The 17,822-nt window shown below is 38.8% G+C and overlaps 1 protein-coding gene across 1 annotated transcript; it reads left to right on the top strand.

The window, feature by feature from the left end:
• Positions 1 to 11,989: 11,989 nt before the first annotated feature.
• COMMD6 (COMM domain containing 6) lies at positions 11,990 to 17,602 on the top strand. The gene is made up of 2 exons (XM_049853003.1): positions 11,990 to 12,314; positions 14,673 to 17,602. Exons 1-2 carry the CDS (start codon positions 12,189 to 12,191, stop codon positions 14,721 to 14,723), a joined length of 177 nt encoding a protein of 58 aa, XP_049708960.1. The 5' UTR covers positions 11,990 to 12,188; the 3' UTR covers positions 14,724 to 17,602.
• The last annotated feature ends 220 nt before the right edge of the window (positions 17,603 to 17,822 follow it).

Below are 17,822 nucleotides of genomic sequence, written 5' to 3'. Positions count from 1 at the left end.
GCCAAAGTTGTGCTCAGAACTCTATACACTGCCATACAATTGTCATAACTCCTCGGAATAAATGCAGTTTTCCTCATTTAATCACTCTTAAGCTGTCTTTCTCACTTCCTTCTCCAAGCCTTGAGTACTCCTTTCTCACCCTCAGCGGCTGACCCTACTTCCTATATAACTGAGAAAATGGAATCACGCCAGGAAAGAATTTTCTCATCACCAAATTTAGCATTCCCATGCCTTCTTACTCACTGCGCCTTCCTTTGTAATTATAGATGCGTTGTTGACAGGCCCGCCCATCTAAGGGCAAGCTGTCTATTTATAAACTTGACTTTATCCTCTCCAACTCCAGGACTGTAACGATCACCCCTTCCCATCATTTACATTTCCTCTCTCTATTTGATCACTATTAAATGTGCACTAGTGGCATCTTCCCCCACACATCTGTCAGTTTGTCATACTGTGGGGGCTTGCGTGTTGCTATAATGCTGGAAGCTATGGCATCGGTATTCAAATACCAGCAGGGTCACCTATGTCAGACAGGTTTCAGCTGAGCTTCCAGATTAAGACAGACGAGGAAGAAGGACTTGGTGATTTACTTCTAAAAAGAATTAGCCAGTGAAAACCTTAGGAATAACTGTGGAACATTGTCTGATATAGTGCTGGAAGATGAGCCCCTCAGATTGGAAGACACTCAAAAGACGGCTGGGGAAGAGCTGCCTCCTCAAAGTAGAGTCAACCTTAATGACACAGATGGAGTCAAGCTCTGGGACCTTCGTTTACTGATGTAACACAACTTAAAATGAGAAGAAATAGCTGCAAATATCCATTAATAATCAGAACATGGAATGTACCAAGTATGAATCTAGGAAAATTGGAAATCCTCAAAAATGAAATGGAACACATAAACATCCATATCTTAGGCATTAGTGAGCTGATTGGCCGTTTTGAATCTGACAATCACATGATCTGCTATGCCGGGAATGACAACTTGAAGAGGACTGGTGGTGTGTTCATCGTCAGAAAGGACATTTCAAGATCTATCCTGAAGTACAACACTGTGACTGATAGAATAATACCCATATTCCTATAAGGAAGACCAGTTAATATGACTGTTACTCAAATTTACACACCAACCACTAAGGCCAAAGATGAGGAAAATGAAGCTTTTTAGCAACTTCTGCAGTTTGAAGTTGATCAAACATGCAATCAGGATGCATTGATAATTACTAGTGATTGGAACGGGAAGTTGGAAACAGAAGGATCGGTAGGTGGAAAATATGACCTCTGTGATAAAAACGATGCTGGAAATCACATGATAGAATTTTGCAAGACCAACCACTTCTTCATCGCAAATACTTTTCTTCAACAAGAACGGTGACTATACACATGGACCTCCCTGGATGGAATACACAGGAATCAAATCAACTACATCTGTGGAAAGAGATGATGGAAAAGTTCAATACCATCACTCAGAAGAAGGCCAGGGACCGACTGTGGAACAGACCATCAATTGCTCCTATGCAAGTTCAAGTTGAAGCTGAAGAAAATTAGAACAAGTCCATGAGAACCAAAGTATGACTTTGAGTATATCCCACCTGAATTTAGAGACCATCTCAAGAATAGATTTGACGTGCTGAACTCTAATGATAGAAGACCAGAAGAGTTGTGGAATGACATCAAGGACATCATTCATGAAGAAAGCAAGACATCATTAAAGACAGGAAAGAAAGAAAACAAAATGGATGACAGAAGAGACTCTGAAACTTGCTCTTGAATGTTGAGTACCTAAAAAAAAAAAAAAAAGCAATTGGAAAAAATGATGAAGGAAAAGAGTTGAGCAGAAGATTTCAAAGAGCAGCTCTAGAAGACAGTGAAGTATAATGACATGTGCAAAGACATGGAGTTAGAATACCAAAAGAGAAGAACACGCTTGGCATTTCTCAAGCCAAAAGATCTGAAGAAAAAATTCAAGCCTCAAGTTGCAATATTGAAGGTTGGTGAGGGTGGCAAGACCGCGTCTCACATACCTCGGACATGTTATCAGGAGGGATCAGTCCCTGGAGAAGGACATCATGCTTGGTAAAGTGGAGGGTCAGCGAAAAAGAGGATCCTCAATGAGATTGATTGATACAGTGGTTGTACCAGTGAACTCAGGCATAACAAGGATTGTGGGGATGGTGCAGGACTGGGCAGTGTGTCATTCTGTTGTACATACGATTGCTATGAGTGGAACCGACTCGATGGCATCAAACAACAAGTGGCACCTTAAAAAAAAAAGTTCTTATCCACCTTCAGTTACTGTCTTGTATCTCTGTTTTTCTTCACAGCAAAACTTCTTTAATTAGAAGTTTCTACTTACAGTTTTACTTCCCCACCTCCTATTCTCTGATAAACCCACTCCACTAAGGCCATTATACCTACCTCCTTTGTCAAGGTCACCATTGATCCCTGTGCTCCCACATCCAGTGGTCAGTTTTTAGTCATTTGATCTCTCAGCAGCGTTTGACACAGCTTTGGACTCCTTCCTGAAACACTCTTCATTTTACCTCTAGGACTCTACAGTCTTCTGATATTCCTTCTACTTCATTGGTTGTTGTTTTTCAGGTTCCTTTGTGAATCCTTTATAATCTCTGTTGGAATATTCCAGGACACATTCCTCAGACCTTTTTTCCCAACTCGCTAAGTGCTTGCATCCAGTCCAATGGCTTTGAATACCATCTATAGATGATATTTACCATCTATATGCTGAGGATCCAAAATATGTACCTCCAGCCCTGATGTCTTCCTTGAATGCCAGGCTCTTAATCCAGTTGATTACTTGCCATCTTCCGTTGAAAATTAGGTGTTTCAGACCTAAAATGTTCAGTGAATCAAAACTTTGATTCTCAGCACCACCCCTAACTTGTTTTCCCTATGTTCCTCATCTCAGTAAATGGCCTGTGATTTATCTAGTTGTTCAGGTTCAAAACCTTGGAGTTAACCTTAGAAGAACTCACACCCCACATACAATTCATCAGCTTACTCCCTCTGTTTTCTGTCTTCAAAAATACGCTGTAACAAGGGAGAAAGAAGAAAACCAAAGACACAAGGGAAAGATTAGTCCAAAGGACTAATGGACCACAACTACCACAGCCTGCACCAGGCTGAGTCTAGCATAACTAGATGGTGCCCAGTTACCACCACTGACTACTCTGACAGGGATCACAGTAGAGGGCCCTGGACAGAGCTGAAGAAAAATGTAGAACAGAATTTTAACACACACACAAAAAAGACCAGACTTCTGGTCTGACAGAGACTGGAAGAAACCCGAGAGTACGGCCCCTGGACCCGCTTATAGCTCAGTAATGAAGTCACTCATGAGGTTCACCCTTCAGCCAAAGGTTAGACAGGCTCATAAAACAAAAGACTGAATGGGCACACCAGCCCAAGGGCAAGGACGAGAAGGCAGGAGGGAACAGGAAAGCTGGTAATGGGGAACCCAAGGTCGGGAAGGGGAGAGTGTTGACATGTCCTGGGATTGGCAACCAGTGTCACAAAACAATATGTGTATTAACTGTTTAATGAGAAACTAGTTTGCTCTGTAAACCTTCATCTAAAGCACAATAAAAAATAAAAGCTCTAAATTCACCCCTGCTTGCTGAGGAGCTCTGGTTGCGCAGCGGTTAAGACCTACCACGCCTAACCAAAAGGCTGCCAGTTCAAATCCACCAGCCCTCCCTAGAAACCCTGTGGGCAGTTCTACTCAGAGTCAGAATCAACTCAATGGCAATGGATTTTTTTCTATTTGGTGCCACCTGGGTCCAAGCCACCATCCTCTTTCCTAGACTGCTGCAGTAACCTCCCAGCTGGATCTCCCTGCTTTTCCTTTTAAAGTCAGTGCCCTGCACAGCAGTCTGGGTGAGCCTTTGCAACTTGTTAGGCCATGTCTTTCCCCTGTTCAAAACCTTTTAAGATTGCTGTTACACTGGGAAAAAAAGCCTTAAATATTTACCTTGGCCTAACAGTCCTTTCGCATCGAGTTGATTCTGAGTTGTAGCAACACTATAGGATAGAGCAGAACTGCCCCATAAGGTTTCCAAAGCTGTAATCTCTATGAAATCAGACTGCCACATCTTTCTGTCACGGAACAGGTGGTGGGGTTGAACTGCCGACCTTTCGGTTGGTGACTGAGCACCTAACCACTGCACCATCAGGGCTCCTTACCTTGGCCTACAGGACCCTTACAAACTGGTCCCTCGATCTTTACCTCTCTTCCCCTAGCTCATGCCACTCCAGCCACAGACCTCATTGTGTTCCCTGAACACACAAAGTATGTGTTCCCTCTGTCCAGAATGCTCTTTTCTGCAGATAGCCATGTGGCTTTTTCCTTTGCTTTGTTCAGGTCTGTTTCTACTCAGATGCCATGGCCTTACAGAGTTCTCCCCTAGCTTCTACCTAAATAGCCTTGCTGTTCACTCTGTCCCCTTACCCTGTGTTATCTTTATAACACTTAACTGTATATGCATTATGTATTTATTTGCTTATTGTCTATCTTCCCCATTAGAGTGTAAATACCTGAGGTCAGGAATTTTTTTTTTTTCTTTGTTACATCTCTAATACCTAGGGCAGTGTCTGGCATTAGGGATATAACAGAACAAAAATCATTTAGTAAATATTGAATAAATTAATGAAGCATAAAGACATAGCAACTTGCCTAAGCCACATGGTTAGAAGATAGCAGAGCTGAGGTTCACAATCAGGTCTGTCTCACTCCAGATTCTAAGCTTGTTAAATTTAACAAACTGTAGTGTTTCATTGCCCAGCACCAGAGATCTAAGATCAGGCATTACCTCGCATCCTGATTGTTGCAGTCTTTGGAAGTAATTCCTGTTTTTCTTTTATAGTAGATGTTTAATTAGAACTCTTCATCATAGGTAAATGATGGTTCTTATTGTTGCCACATTTTATTGTTTTTCTTCTTACCAGTATTGTGCTATAAATCAAAGATGCTTTCTTGACGCACAATATCCAGTGCTGTTTTCCCTCTTCCCATGTCTAAGAAATAGTGGTTTAAATTTTTGTACAGTTCATATATTCAGATACATGACTACTGTTGTTGTCCTGTGTTTTGCGTTAGGCGCTACAAGTCATGTAAATATTTGTGAACTGCCCCTAAGGAGTTTACAGTCTAGTGACTGTAAGGGAGGGAGGTAAAACCACAATGACTACTATATCAGGCAGAATGTTATAGCTGATAGAATATAAGAAATGACATGAAGATTCAAAGAAAGGTTGAGGAAACCAGGAAAAACTTCACAGAGCAGATAGAATTTGAATGGAGTTTTGAATGCTAGAGAGATTTTTGAAAGTTATATTCCAAGAGGAATGAGGAAAGGTGTAAAGGCTGAAAGATCTAAGGAAGGGATGCAGTCCCTGTTGAGGAGGAGTGGGAAGGTTGTTTGGGACTATGCTGTGAGACCCCATGAGTGCCAGGTGAATGGTTGGTACTTAGTTCATGAGGCAGTGGAGAACCATTACAGGTTTTTGAGCTGCGATGTTAGATTTTGTTAATTTATGATCAGTATTTAGATGAGAGCCAGGAAAGATTATTTAAAAAATTATAATGAAACCAATTAGGAGGCAGAAATAAAAATCAAGCAAGGGTTTTTTTTTTTTTGTAAACCTTGAGCATATTTGTAGCAGTGAGGCTGGAATGGAGGGAGTAAGTGGCATTGGCTAAAATAAAATCTTGAGTACTTAGCAGTTTATATACGTCTTAAGAAGAGAAAAGAGCCCTGGTGGAACAGTGGTTTAGAGCATGACTGCTAACCAAAAGGTCAGCAGTTCAAATTCACCAGCTGCTCCATGGAAACCGTATGAGACAGTTCTACCCTGTCCTGTAGGGTCGCTGTGCGTTGGAATCGACTTGACGGCAGTGGGTTTGTTTTTTGAGAAGAAGAGAAATATCAAAATATAACTGAAGTTTCAAACATGAGCCATTAGGAGAAGGAGAGCCATCAGTAGAAAAGAAGGTGAGGATGAAAAACATTATTTACCAGTAGTAAAGGTTTTTCACGGAGCCCTGGTGGTACAACGGTTAACTGCTTGACTGCTAACTGAAAGGTTGACAGTTTGAACCCACCCAGCAACTTTGCCGGAGAATGACTTGATGATCTGCTTCCAGAAAGATTACAACCAAGAAAATTCTACTGGGCAGTTCTACACTGTGAGTTGAAAATTCGTTTTACAGCACCTAACGACATACCAGAGGTTTTCAACTCAACGGCAGCGGGTTTGGTTTGGTTTACTTTTCATGAGAAAGGCTTTATTTTTCTCTTTTACTTTCCTGGAGGTATTAAGGTCTCAGAGGTAACTGGTTACACTAACCAAGTATGAAATACCTTTTGGTTATTTGGGTTTGCTGAAATGTCCACAAACTAATAGTTCAGATTGTATAATTATGAGAATACACATTTGATAAGTTGTATCATTAAATTTATTGACAAAATCATTTTCAACTAGTGTGTTTGCTGTTTATCTATTGCTGTGTAATAAACCACCCCAAAACTTAGTGATCTAAACACAATTTTATTGTCTCTTGTTACTGGACTTAATGGGTTAGTAGGTTCTGTTTCCTGTCACTTTGGCTGGGGCTTCAGTCATTTCGGGCCCAGTTGAGCTGGGAGGTGGCTTGTTCACGTGGCTGTTGATGATTGTCAGCTGGGAGCCCAGCTAACGCTGGTAACCGGAGTGGCCTGGTTCTCCTTCGTATGGCTTCTGCGAGTGGCTCGGCTGCCCCCATCATGTTCGCTGGGTTCCAAGGAGAGTCCCAAGAGCAGGCATTCCATGAAGAAGGAAGCAGGTGCTTCAAGTCTTCCTACATCCACTTTCCTGACCTACTAAATCTTAGTTTGATTTCTAAGAATAATCAGATTGTAGCTATGTCTAATGAAAAAGCCATGGGCTTTGTAATCAGAGAGCCTTGCATTTTAATATCTGCTCTACTTATTTTGTATCCTTGGGTGAGTTGTTTAAGCTCTGTTTTTCCAGCTTTTGATAGATTAATGTATGCAGAACGCTTGACGTGTAAGTTTCTTTCCATTTGAAAAATTTCATTTAAAAAGGAGAATCTAAAAGTGTATGTTTTGTGGTTCTATGTATAAAAATTACATGCTGTAGATAAAATACTAGAGGTGAGGACACAGGAATATGAAAATAATTTCTAGGGTGGTGAAGTTGTGTGTGATTATTTCTCATTTTCTCACGTTGAGTTTTGAAAAATTAAATTTAAAATGTTTTTTGTAATTTTTTTCTTTATGGACTGTTTATAGTGATGTTTTTATGTTGCTAATAACCTCAACAATTGTGTCAATTTATTTTTAGTGTGATGGACTCTACAGTGAATTTCTTTGTGTACCTTTTTATCGGTATTTGTTTTCTTGTTATTTTCTTCCGTTGTACTCATTTTACTTCTGATTGTTTTTAGATTTCTTTTTCACTAATAGCTTTTTTCCTTTGCATGTTTTCGTCTTTAAATTTTCTGCTTTCTAGAAGAATTTTGGGGCTACCATATATATTGCTGGGAGCCTTGTGGCACAGAGGTTAAATGCTCGGCTGCTTACCAAAAGGTCAGCAGTTCGAACCCACCAGCTGCTCCAAGGGAGAAAGATGTGGCAGTCTGCTTCCGTAAAGATTTACGGCCTTGGAACCCCTATGGGGCAGTTCTGCTCTGTCCTACAGAGTCCCTATGAGTTGGAATCGATGTGATGGCACTGGGTTTAGTTTTTTGGTTTATGTAGGTTGCTTCATTCTTAATGTGCTCCATAGTGATCAGTGTGCTTTCTTTTTTTAATTTTCTTTTTTTGTTTTTTTCTTTTCTTTATCCTCCTGTGCAGTTAATTCCTGTTTAGGGCGAGACCACATTTGTTAGAAGATTTTCTTTTCATTGAGTTGAGTTTAGAGTTTTTGCAATCCTCATAATCCTAAACCCGGCTTTTTTTTTTTTTTCATGCACGGTTAGTGTCTTGATGCCAGCCATCTCTGTTTACTCACCTGCCGATTTCACTGTTGTAATGGTCATTGGATTTTGACATTGTGTTTCTTAATTGCTTTTCTGCTTGAAATGCTCTAGATAATACAGGGTTTTATTTCTGTCTATGAGAGTCACTTGGGCAATGTTTTTACCATTTTACTGTGGAGAGTAAAAATGGAAATTCTCACATTAAGGGATTGTACAGATGGAGTAGATTCAAGAAGTCTCCAGTTAAAGTTTTGGATATATTGCAACTGATATGAGAAAACTCTAATCATAAACTCCCCTGAATTCTGTTCTTGGATTTTTAGCCATTTATTAAACATTCCTATTTTGATATCCCTAGCATCACTTCTTGGTCATATCTTTGAACTTAAAATATATAAAGCCCAAATTGATACATGATAGCATTCTCCCAGTCACCTTGGCTCAGATTTTTACAATTATCTTTGATATTTTCCATAACTATGTAGACAGTCTGCAAGGCCTAGTGAGTCATCCCTCCTAGAATCACCACCGTAGTTGAGGCACTTACAGCCTCATAATTGGATTACTGTTGTGTTCTGCCACAAGACGAAGAGTTTTTAAAATGAATATTTTTGTGTCATCCCCTTACTCAAAAACTTTTGATGGGTTACTGCTTACAGGAAAAGGCCAGATGACTTAATATGGTATGTTTTCAATGGTAAAGTATATGCAACTACTTTATTGCAAAGAATTATTGACCTCTTAATCACTTTTGTCGAATGTGTTTTCCACACTTTTAAAAAGAACCTTCCACTTTACAACAGATACTGTATCCCTTAAGCAGCCTTTTGACTGTTTTCATGTCTAGTTGGTTCAGTTTCATATTTATTAAGGATATACTCTTTGTTAGGTGGTATATTTATGGGATATAGAAATAAAACTTACTTTTCCCTTAATTTAAATTCTCTTTTTTCTTCAAAGCTGAGTGTATTTGTTTTGAAGAACTGCTGTAACAAATTACCATAAGTTGGATGGTCTTAAAACAATAGAAATTTATTCTTTCACAGTTCTAGAAGCCAGAAGTCTGAAGTCAGTGTGTCAGTAGGGTCATGTTCTCTTTGAAGGCTCTAGGGGAGAATCTGTTCCATTCCCTTCTGCTAGCTGCTGGTGTTCCTGCAGTCCTTGGCTTGTAGATGTTATCGCTCCAGTCTGTCTCCATTGTCACATGGTGTTCTCCCTGTGTGTCTGTCTCTGTCTGTTCTCAACTTGATTATATCTACAAAGGCCTATTTTCATATAAGGTCACATTCACAGGTATCAGGAGTTAGGACTTAAGCATATGTTTTTGAGTATGCAGTTCAACCCCCAGCACTGACCTTAAAGCTTAGTCCCTCTGAAAAGTGTTCTTGATCGCCCTAGCCCCTTAACTGCTCTAAGATTTCCCTCACAACCGGCAGTGCCTCTCCTTTCTCTTTCTCTCTCTCTCCCCCCTTCCTCCTTCCCTCCCACCCCTTCTTCCTCCCTCTGTCTTTCTTGGGTGTATGTGAAAGAGAACCATCTATGCAGAAAATTACATAGAATATGGGCAGTTTAATGAGTAATTCCAAAGCGAACACCTGTGTAGCCACGATCAGAAGCCAAGAAGTGCAGCGTTACCAGTACCCCAGAAGTCTGCCACATGCCCCTCCCCAGTCAAACCACTCCCTTCCCTCCACCCTAGAGGTAATAATTATCCTTTTGTGTAATCATGTTGTTACCTTTCTTTATAGTTTTATTAGCTATGTATGCATCTCTGAACAAGATAGTATGACCTGTTTCTCAGGTTTATGTGAGTGGAATTAAAAGTTTTGACTTGGTGTTAGCTGAAGTCCATTCATTTTCACTGCTGTGTAACATTTCATTTATCCATTTACTGATGAACATTTGGATTGTTTCCAGTTTGGGGCCATTAGGAATAAAACTACTCGGAACATTCTTGTGTATATATCCCGTGTACGTATGCATGAGTTTTTCTAGGTTACATACCTAGTATTACAATTGCTGAGTCACGAGAGATACATATCTTCAGTTTTCCTAAATAAAGCTAGTTTTCCAAAAGGTTGGCCCAGTTTATACTTCCATCAGCACAACGACATGTGGCATTTCCATTGCCTCACACCCTTCCTTGCCAATACTTGGCCTTAAATTTTTGCCGTTTGAGAAGTGTGCAGTGGTATCTTACTGTGAGTTTAATTTGCTTTCACTGTTTCCTAATGATGCTGAATAATTTTTTATATGTTCATTAGCTGTTTATAGTTCTTTTGTGATTTACCAACCATCCTTTCTCTATTTTTGTATAAGGACTTTTTATTACAGTGGGTTCATAAACAGTCTTTTTGCTTATTGAAGATGGTAACTATTTGCCAGCACCAGCCTGGCCTTAATACTGGAACAGATTGGTCCAGAGCCAGCCCGAGACAGGAGGAAGTCTTGGTCCCACACTCATCCCACTTTTTATAAAAAGATGTTTATTTATAAGCAAAACTTTTTGCCCATTCAGCATTAAAAAACAGATAGTAAAAGATACCAGGAATCCCTGGGTGGTTAAGTGCTGGACTGCTAACCCAAAGGTTGGCAGTGTGAACCCCCCCTCAGAGGCACCTCAAGGCAGGCCTGGCGAGCTGCTTCCGAAAGGTCACAGCCTTGAAAACCCTGCAAAGCCCAGTTTTGCTCTGCTTACTTGGGGTGGCCATGAGTCAAAATCGACACAATGGCAACTAACAACGACAACAAAAGATATCAGTCAGACAAGTCTTTTCTGAGTACCTGGTGTGTACTGGTCTAAGCTTTGGGAACAAAACAGACAAAATCCCTCCACACAGGATCTTGTGTTTTGGAGTCTGAGTGTTAAGAGCTGTGTTTATCCAATCCAGCTTTATGCCATAGGAACACTGAACAATCAGTGACAAGAATCAGATAAGAAGTAGTGAGGCAGCCAGTAGTCAATAAGCATGTAATCTTTGGAGTCAGCCAGACCCTGGTTTCAATTTTTATTCCAGAGATGTGTGACCTTGTGCACATTAAGCTCTTTGAAATTTAATTTTGTCATTTGCAAAATGGAAGTAATAACTTACAATGTTATGATGACTCATAGAGACACTTAATACATGTAAAATGCATAGCACCTCCCCTGGCACATTTCCATCCTCACGAACAATGATGGCATCTAAAGCCGTTGTATCGCTCAGTAATCATGCTAGTGTAGGGGTGAGGCGAGAGTTTGAGGACTATGGTGAGAAGAGAAACCAGAGTGGTTCCCAGGTGTGCCTCTATCAGGTATGAACATACTGTAACCCACCTTCTACTTTAGGACTCTGGGGTCTGGAATGGGGGAAGGTAAATATATGGAACAAGACAGTGAGATAAGAGTTGCTGCAAAGCATCTGGAGCCCCTTGAAGTGCAGGAACAAAATTAAAGGCCAGGAAGGAAAACCATCTACCACCTGTCTGTCAATTTGTTGTACTGTGGTGCCTTGCATGTTGCTGTGATGCTGGAAGCTGTGCTACCAGTATTTCAAATACCAGCAGGGTTACCCATAGTGCACAGGTTTCAGTGGAGCTTCCAGACTAAGCCAAATTAGGAAGAAGGACCTAGAAATCTACTTTTGAAAATTCACCAATGAATACCCTGTGGATCACAGCAGAAAGTTGTCCAGTATCCTGCTGGAAGATGAAGGAGCCCCTTCCATTCAAAGACACTATACCATAGCCACAACAATGGACTCAAACATACCAGCGATCGTGAAGGACTGGGCAGCGTTTCATTCTGTCGTACATGGGGTCGTCACGAGTTAGAGCTGACGCAACAGCAACTAACAACAAGGAAAACTAGTATTACCACATCTTCCTTCTGCTTGCATGACCCGTGCAGTGGAGATTTTTGTATTCGTGTTTTTACTTTTTGTTTTTTTTTAATGTAATTAAAAAATCAATTTTTTTTTTTTTTTTACTGTTTTCTAACTCTTCACATCTGTCTACCCCTTATTGTTCCTTTCCATTTTCATGTGATTATTGTTCTTTTAGAAATACTAAAATAAAGATATTTTATGACCAGTGTTAAAATTAGAAGTTGAGAGTGAGAGCGTACAATTGAATAAATATCTGCATCCAGGGCAGTGTGATTACTGATGTTTTGTCCTGTCTTTTAAAGCTTGTAGATTTTCAGTGGAAACTGGGTATGGCCGTGAGCTCAGACAGTTGCAGATCTCTGAGGTACCCTTACGTTGCAGTGATGCTAAAAGTGGCAGATCATTCAGGCCAAGTAAAGAGCAAGTCCTTCGAGATGACAATTCCACAGTTTCAGGTTTGTGGTTTAACTACATTTTAGTTCATTTTTCTATAATTGCTGCTCTAAAAGATGTGTAAAATCTTCTTAAAGGAAAATTTTAGTTGTTTTCCTTTGCTTTTATATTTATTAATATATACAAAAAAGCCTGAATTTGTTTCCTGAGGGAATTTGGTGAATTATTTTAAATATTTTCAGTGTAAGTGCTGAATTTGTGTATTGACACACTTGGTCACTTTCACAGCACTCCTCCCTGTGAACCTATTTGCTAGATTTTCATCTCTGGCAGGATACTTATTTTTCATTTAACCGAGGCTTAATATCCAAGAATGTTAACTGAATTAATCTTATTTTTGGATAGAATTTGCTCTGGATTTTCTGACTAACAGTATTTCAAGATGTGGGCGGGAGCACAAGTACTTGATGACTGGTTTTATTAGCTAGTGATTTGAATAACTAGTTTATATTTAGAGCCATGTTATTATTCTGACTGTTGCTACGATGCTGGAAGTTACATCACCAGTATTTCAAATATCAGCAGGGTCATCCGTGATGGACAGGTTTCACAGAACTTCCAGATTAAGCCAGACTAGGAAGAAAGGCCTGGTAATCTGCTTCAGACATTAGCCAGTGAAAACTTTATGGATCACAGCAGACTGTTGTTGAGTATCGTGCTGGAAGATAAACCCCCTAGGCTGGAAGCACTGCATAATAGCTGTTAACAACGGATTCAGACACACCAACAATCACAAAGACGACGTAGGACCAGGCAGCATTTTGTTCTGTTTTACATGAGTTCACCATGACTCACAGTAGACTTGACAACAGCTAAGAGCATTGTTGTTCTACGTCTTTTTGTAACTAAAGAAGAAAAAAAGGGGGGAGGGGTGGGCAATAACGCAGATATCCTTTTGAATATGCATCCAGGAAGATGCTTTGTCATTGGCTGATTGTAGAGCTTTTTTGTTTGTTTCAGTACATTTGGTGAGTGAATCCCCATAGCAGTTAGGTTAAGTCAAGCATTCTAGGAAAAGCAGCCATATGAATAAAATGGATATATAAAGAGAAAGTTTTGAAAAAACCAACTAAAAATATATTGGTCCTAGGTTTCCTTTTAAAGAAAAGCCTCTTACAGCACTCTATGATGCTTTGATTTCTTCTTTTATAAACTACGTTTTAGGGGATTTCCTTTTTTTTTTTTAAACAAATACTTGGTGTGGAAAGAAATAATGGTCACAAATTTAACATTATCAGTGCTGCTTAGTATCTTGGAGATAATTAGCTCTTGGTAAAGAGAAAATAAATGTATGTAGTAGTATGTAGAAGCTTCAGCTCTGAACGTAAGGACCAAATCAATTTCGAAGGACAATATAGGTGTCAAAACTTTGTGCAATTCACAGTGCTGGCCTAATTCTTATTTTCTGTGCAGAATTCATGCTTTCTAATTATACCTCTAGAAATTTTTTTCTTATAGGAAAAAAAAAAATCACAATTTGGGGCAACTCTTTTGAAAGGTAGCTTGTACATGGCTTAAAGCTAACCAGGCAAGCAGAGCCTTTAGTCACAATACAGGATTGAGAGCTAAGGAAAACTCTTTGAGCTCTTAATTTATATCTTTGTTGCTAGCTGAAATTTTGGCCATCAGGATATATTTTTAAAGAAAAAGTTACACCCCACTTCATTTCACAAAGAATTTAGGTATAACTTAAAATACATATACTCTTAAGAAAATAAAAAATTAAGACCACATAAGAAAGAAAATACAAGTATATAAATCACCAAAGAATTATCTTAAATTGCTCAGGATAAGTTTCATATTTGCCTCCTAGCTTCCTGGCAGGTAAAAGAGAAGAAAGGAAAACAGAATTTGTCTGATGCTGTGTCTGAGGTTTTAAAAAAGATGACTTACATAGGAGAGCCAAAATACCAGCTCAGGTTTTTAAATGAAAGAGAAACAAGCATCTAGCATTTAAGGCATTGTCAACATTGGGTCTGTTGTATTTACCATCCTGAAATGAAGTCTTTCACTAGATTTAAAATGGGTTGAGGCCTGGGAACTAACCTGCCATTTTTGTTTTTATCTTCCATATCTAAGACAATGCTGGGTATTTAATAAATCTTTCTGGTCTGATCTTAAAATAACTTTCTCATGTATTTTTTAAAAGATTTAGCCAAAGGCTAATTATCCACCTCTCCAATAGGATTTTTGCTTGCAGTAACAAATTGCACCTGTTCGTTTCTTAAGCAACTTTAGTAATAGTTGAGGATGCAACATTAAAATGCAGACCTAACATGTCCATTTAATATAGAATTAAAAGAACCACTTAAATGTCTGCTAAAAGCTAAGTTAATATTATATTTTCTCTTTCTCTCCAGAATTTCTACAGACAGTTCAAGGAAATTGCTGCTGTTATTGAAACTGTATGAAAACAGTTTGTTGCTATAGATGGCTGTCATCCTGCGAAAATCATGGACTTAACTTTCTGCAACCAAACTGCATAAGGAGTTGATATTTATTGAATGAAAATTGCCCTTTTGTTTTTTCATTTTTTTAAATAATAAAAAATCAGACAAACAGGAATCAGTGGCTACTGATACACAACTTCCTGAATATACTAAAAACCACCAAATTGAGCAGTGTAGAAGGGTGAACTTTTATGGTGTGTGAATTATATCTCAATTTTAAAAAACTAACAGCAGAATGATTGATACTTAAGACAACACAAGTTTATATATTAGATTTTAAAACTTAATGTTATTGGAACCCATTTTGTACATGCGTTCTATGTATCTTAATATGGACTCTGGTATTTAAAGTCTATGAATCAGAAAAGTAGTATTTGAGTAGTATAACTTTATAAATTCAGTCTTATAGCATTCACTTATTATAAAGGCATTCCGCCGAGTGAGGCTGTTCTTCTCAAACATGTGGAATTGGGTTACGACTGATCATTGTTGCTTTATATTAACCTAGCACTCGATTGTTTTTGTTTTTAATATTTATAGAAAGTTCAAGTATATGAACAAAACTGGCAAGACAAGTTTTATTCTGAGTTCTCTATACAACTAAGTTAATCTAATAGTTACTGTGTTAGGTGATCTCTGCTGAATTTAAATTTATAAACCAGTTGTTAAAATATGCTGCAAAGCCGCAGCAATCAACACTCTTGGCTTAGAATAAACAAATAGATCAGTGGAATACAGTAGGTGGCCTGAAAATAGATCAAGACATTTGGGACAAGGATAGTATTACATTTGGGTGGGAAAGGGTGATTTATTTAATAAATGATACTAGCAATCAAAACATATGCAAAAGTAAATTCCAAATGGGTTAGTGACGTAAATGTAAACAATAAAATATTAGAAATTCTAGGAGAATATTTATGTAACCAAGGTCATTGGTTTGAACCCAACGGCTGCTCTGCAAAAAGACCTGGCAATCTGTTTAAGATTGCAGCCCTGCGAACTGTAGGGTTGCTATGAGTCAGAATTGGCACACAACAAGGCTTGGGAAGACCCTTTTAACCCAGACAGCAACTCCATAAGCTATAATAAAAAACAGATATATTTGAAAAATGAAAGTTAAAAAATAAATGTGGGAAAAATTGACCATAAACAGAGGCAAAAGACAAATGCTAGGTTAATGTTTAAGTCAGTTCTTGGTCTGGAAAACAAATTGCTTTAGATATCTCAAGCAGGAAGAGATTTTTTACTAAACTGTCGGGACTGTAGGAGAAAAAAAGGAAGAATCTTTGCTGGCTTTCAGAAAATCCAGTAGTGCAGGAATTTCAGGGAAAGCCACTGCCAGTGATCTCTGTGGCTTCTTGGACGCCACGTGGAAGCCGCTGCACACCCATGTCTGCCATCTGCTCATATGCATCTGTCAAGCATGTGTAAGTGAAGGTAAAGGCTTCTAGCTCTCTTCACACTTCGTTTCACTTGAGTGCCTCATTGGTAGGTGCTGACGAAGACCGTACTGACAAGGCCATCTGGGAAAGTGAGTTTCCAGTCTTACATTGCCTATAGAAGGGAGACTTTAAAAATACTCAGATGGTGCTGAGTATAACACAATTGAGGGGGAAAAGATTGCTGCACCTAAGATAAAGTGTTAATGTTTATAAAATACAAAGAGCTTTTATAATTCATAATAAAAACTGAAGTGCTGCAAGAGAAAAACATGACATCAGAGAAGCAAGTCTAAATGACCAATATGAAAATCAACCTCACTAATAGTCAAGGCGTGCAATGAAAATAGAAACACCATTTTATACCCATTGGATTGGCAAAAATTAAGTTATAGCCCCTAATGATGTTGCAGAAAGTATATTTTCACATTCACATAGGAGCTATTAAGGTCTTTTTGCAAAGTGACTATATCTTTGTCCCAGCAATTTTAGTCCGGGAATATTAGAAATAAAGGCACCAATATGTAAAGGTAATTGGCAAAAATTGGCTAAACGCTCATCGGTTTCCTCTGCTTGAGCACCCAGGAAGTGTACATTTCCCAGCCTCCCTTGCAGTTAGGTGGGGACCACAAGATGGTTGTAACCAATGGAACATGGTTAGAACTGTCCTAATTTCCCTTCCAGTCCTGACCGTAATTGTTCCATGTCATTGTCTAAACTCCCTTACTGCTGGAAGTGAAAGACTCTTAAAAATCCCTGGGTGGAACAAACAGTTAACACACTCAGCTGCTAAGGAAAGGTTGGAGGTTGGAGTCCACCCAGAGGCACATCGGAAGAAAGGCCTGGTAATCTTCCAAAATCTAACACACATGGGGTCACCATGAGTCAGAATCAACTCAAAAACAACAACAACATACTATAGGATATACTACAGCTGCTAAAATTTGCCCTTGAGATCTGTCTAATATGTCCTGTTAAGTTTTATAAAATGGTGTAAAAATACACTCATGCATATTGGAACACTTAAGTGAAAATTCAGAAATGTATGAGAGGATGCCAGGTTGTAGGTATTGGTGGAAGGGTGTCTAGAAAGGAAGAAGGAAAGCAGTAAAAGTAAAACTTGTTTACATCCATGATGTATACATGATTTTAAGAAATACTTGGTTTTAAAAAATTTTTTTTCTATTATGGTAAAAATATATAACAACACTTGCCAATTCAAGAATTTTTACGTGTATAATTCAGTGACATAGATTGCATTCATCGTATTGTGCAGCGGTTACCACTAGTGTTTTCCAAATTATTCCACCGCCATCCATAGGAACTCAGTGCCCCTAGGAAATGACTCCCCTCTCCCCTTCCTTCCCACTCCTGGTAACCATTAATAAACTTTGGTCTTTATACATTTGCCTCTCTCATATAAGTGGGATCATACAATATTTATTCTTTTGTGACGGACTTATTTCAGTCAGCATGAGGTTTTCAAGGTTCATCCATGTTGTAGCATGTATCAGGACTTCATTTCTCTTTGTGGCTGAGTAATATTCCATTGTATATACATACCACATTTTGTTTATTCATTTGTTGATGGACATTTAGGTTGTTTACACCTTTTGGCTAT

Source organism: Elephas maximus, chromosome 14 (assembly GCF_024166365.1).
Source record: "Elephas maximus indicus isolate mEleMax1 chromosome 14, mEleMax1 primary haplotype, whole genome shotgun sequence".
In the NCBI taxonomy this organism is placed as follows: domain Eukaryota; kingdom Metazoa; phylum Chordata; class Mammalia; order Proboscidea; family Elephantidae; genus Elephas; species Elephas maximus.
Note: the sequence above shows the minus strand (reverse complement) of the source record. Positions and strands in the feature narration are given on the sequence as shown.

Bases quoted from the DNA above. Each gene is read 5' to 3' on its own strand.
- COMMD6 (XM_049853003.1), top strand. From the start codon at position 12,189: ATGGCCGTGAGCTCAGACAGTTGCAGATCTCTGAGGTACCCTTACGTT. The intron at 12,315-14,672 runs GTTTGTGGTTTA...CTTTCTCTCCAG, and splicing joins TGACAATTCCACAGTTTCAG to AATTTCTACAGACAGTTCAA.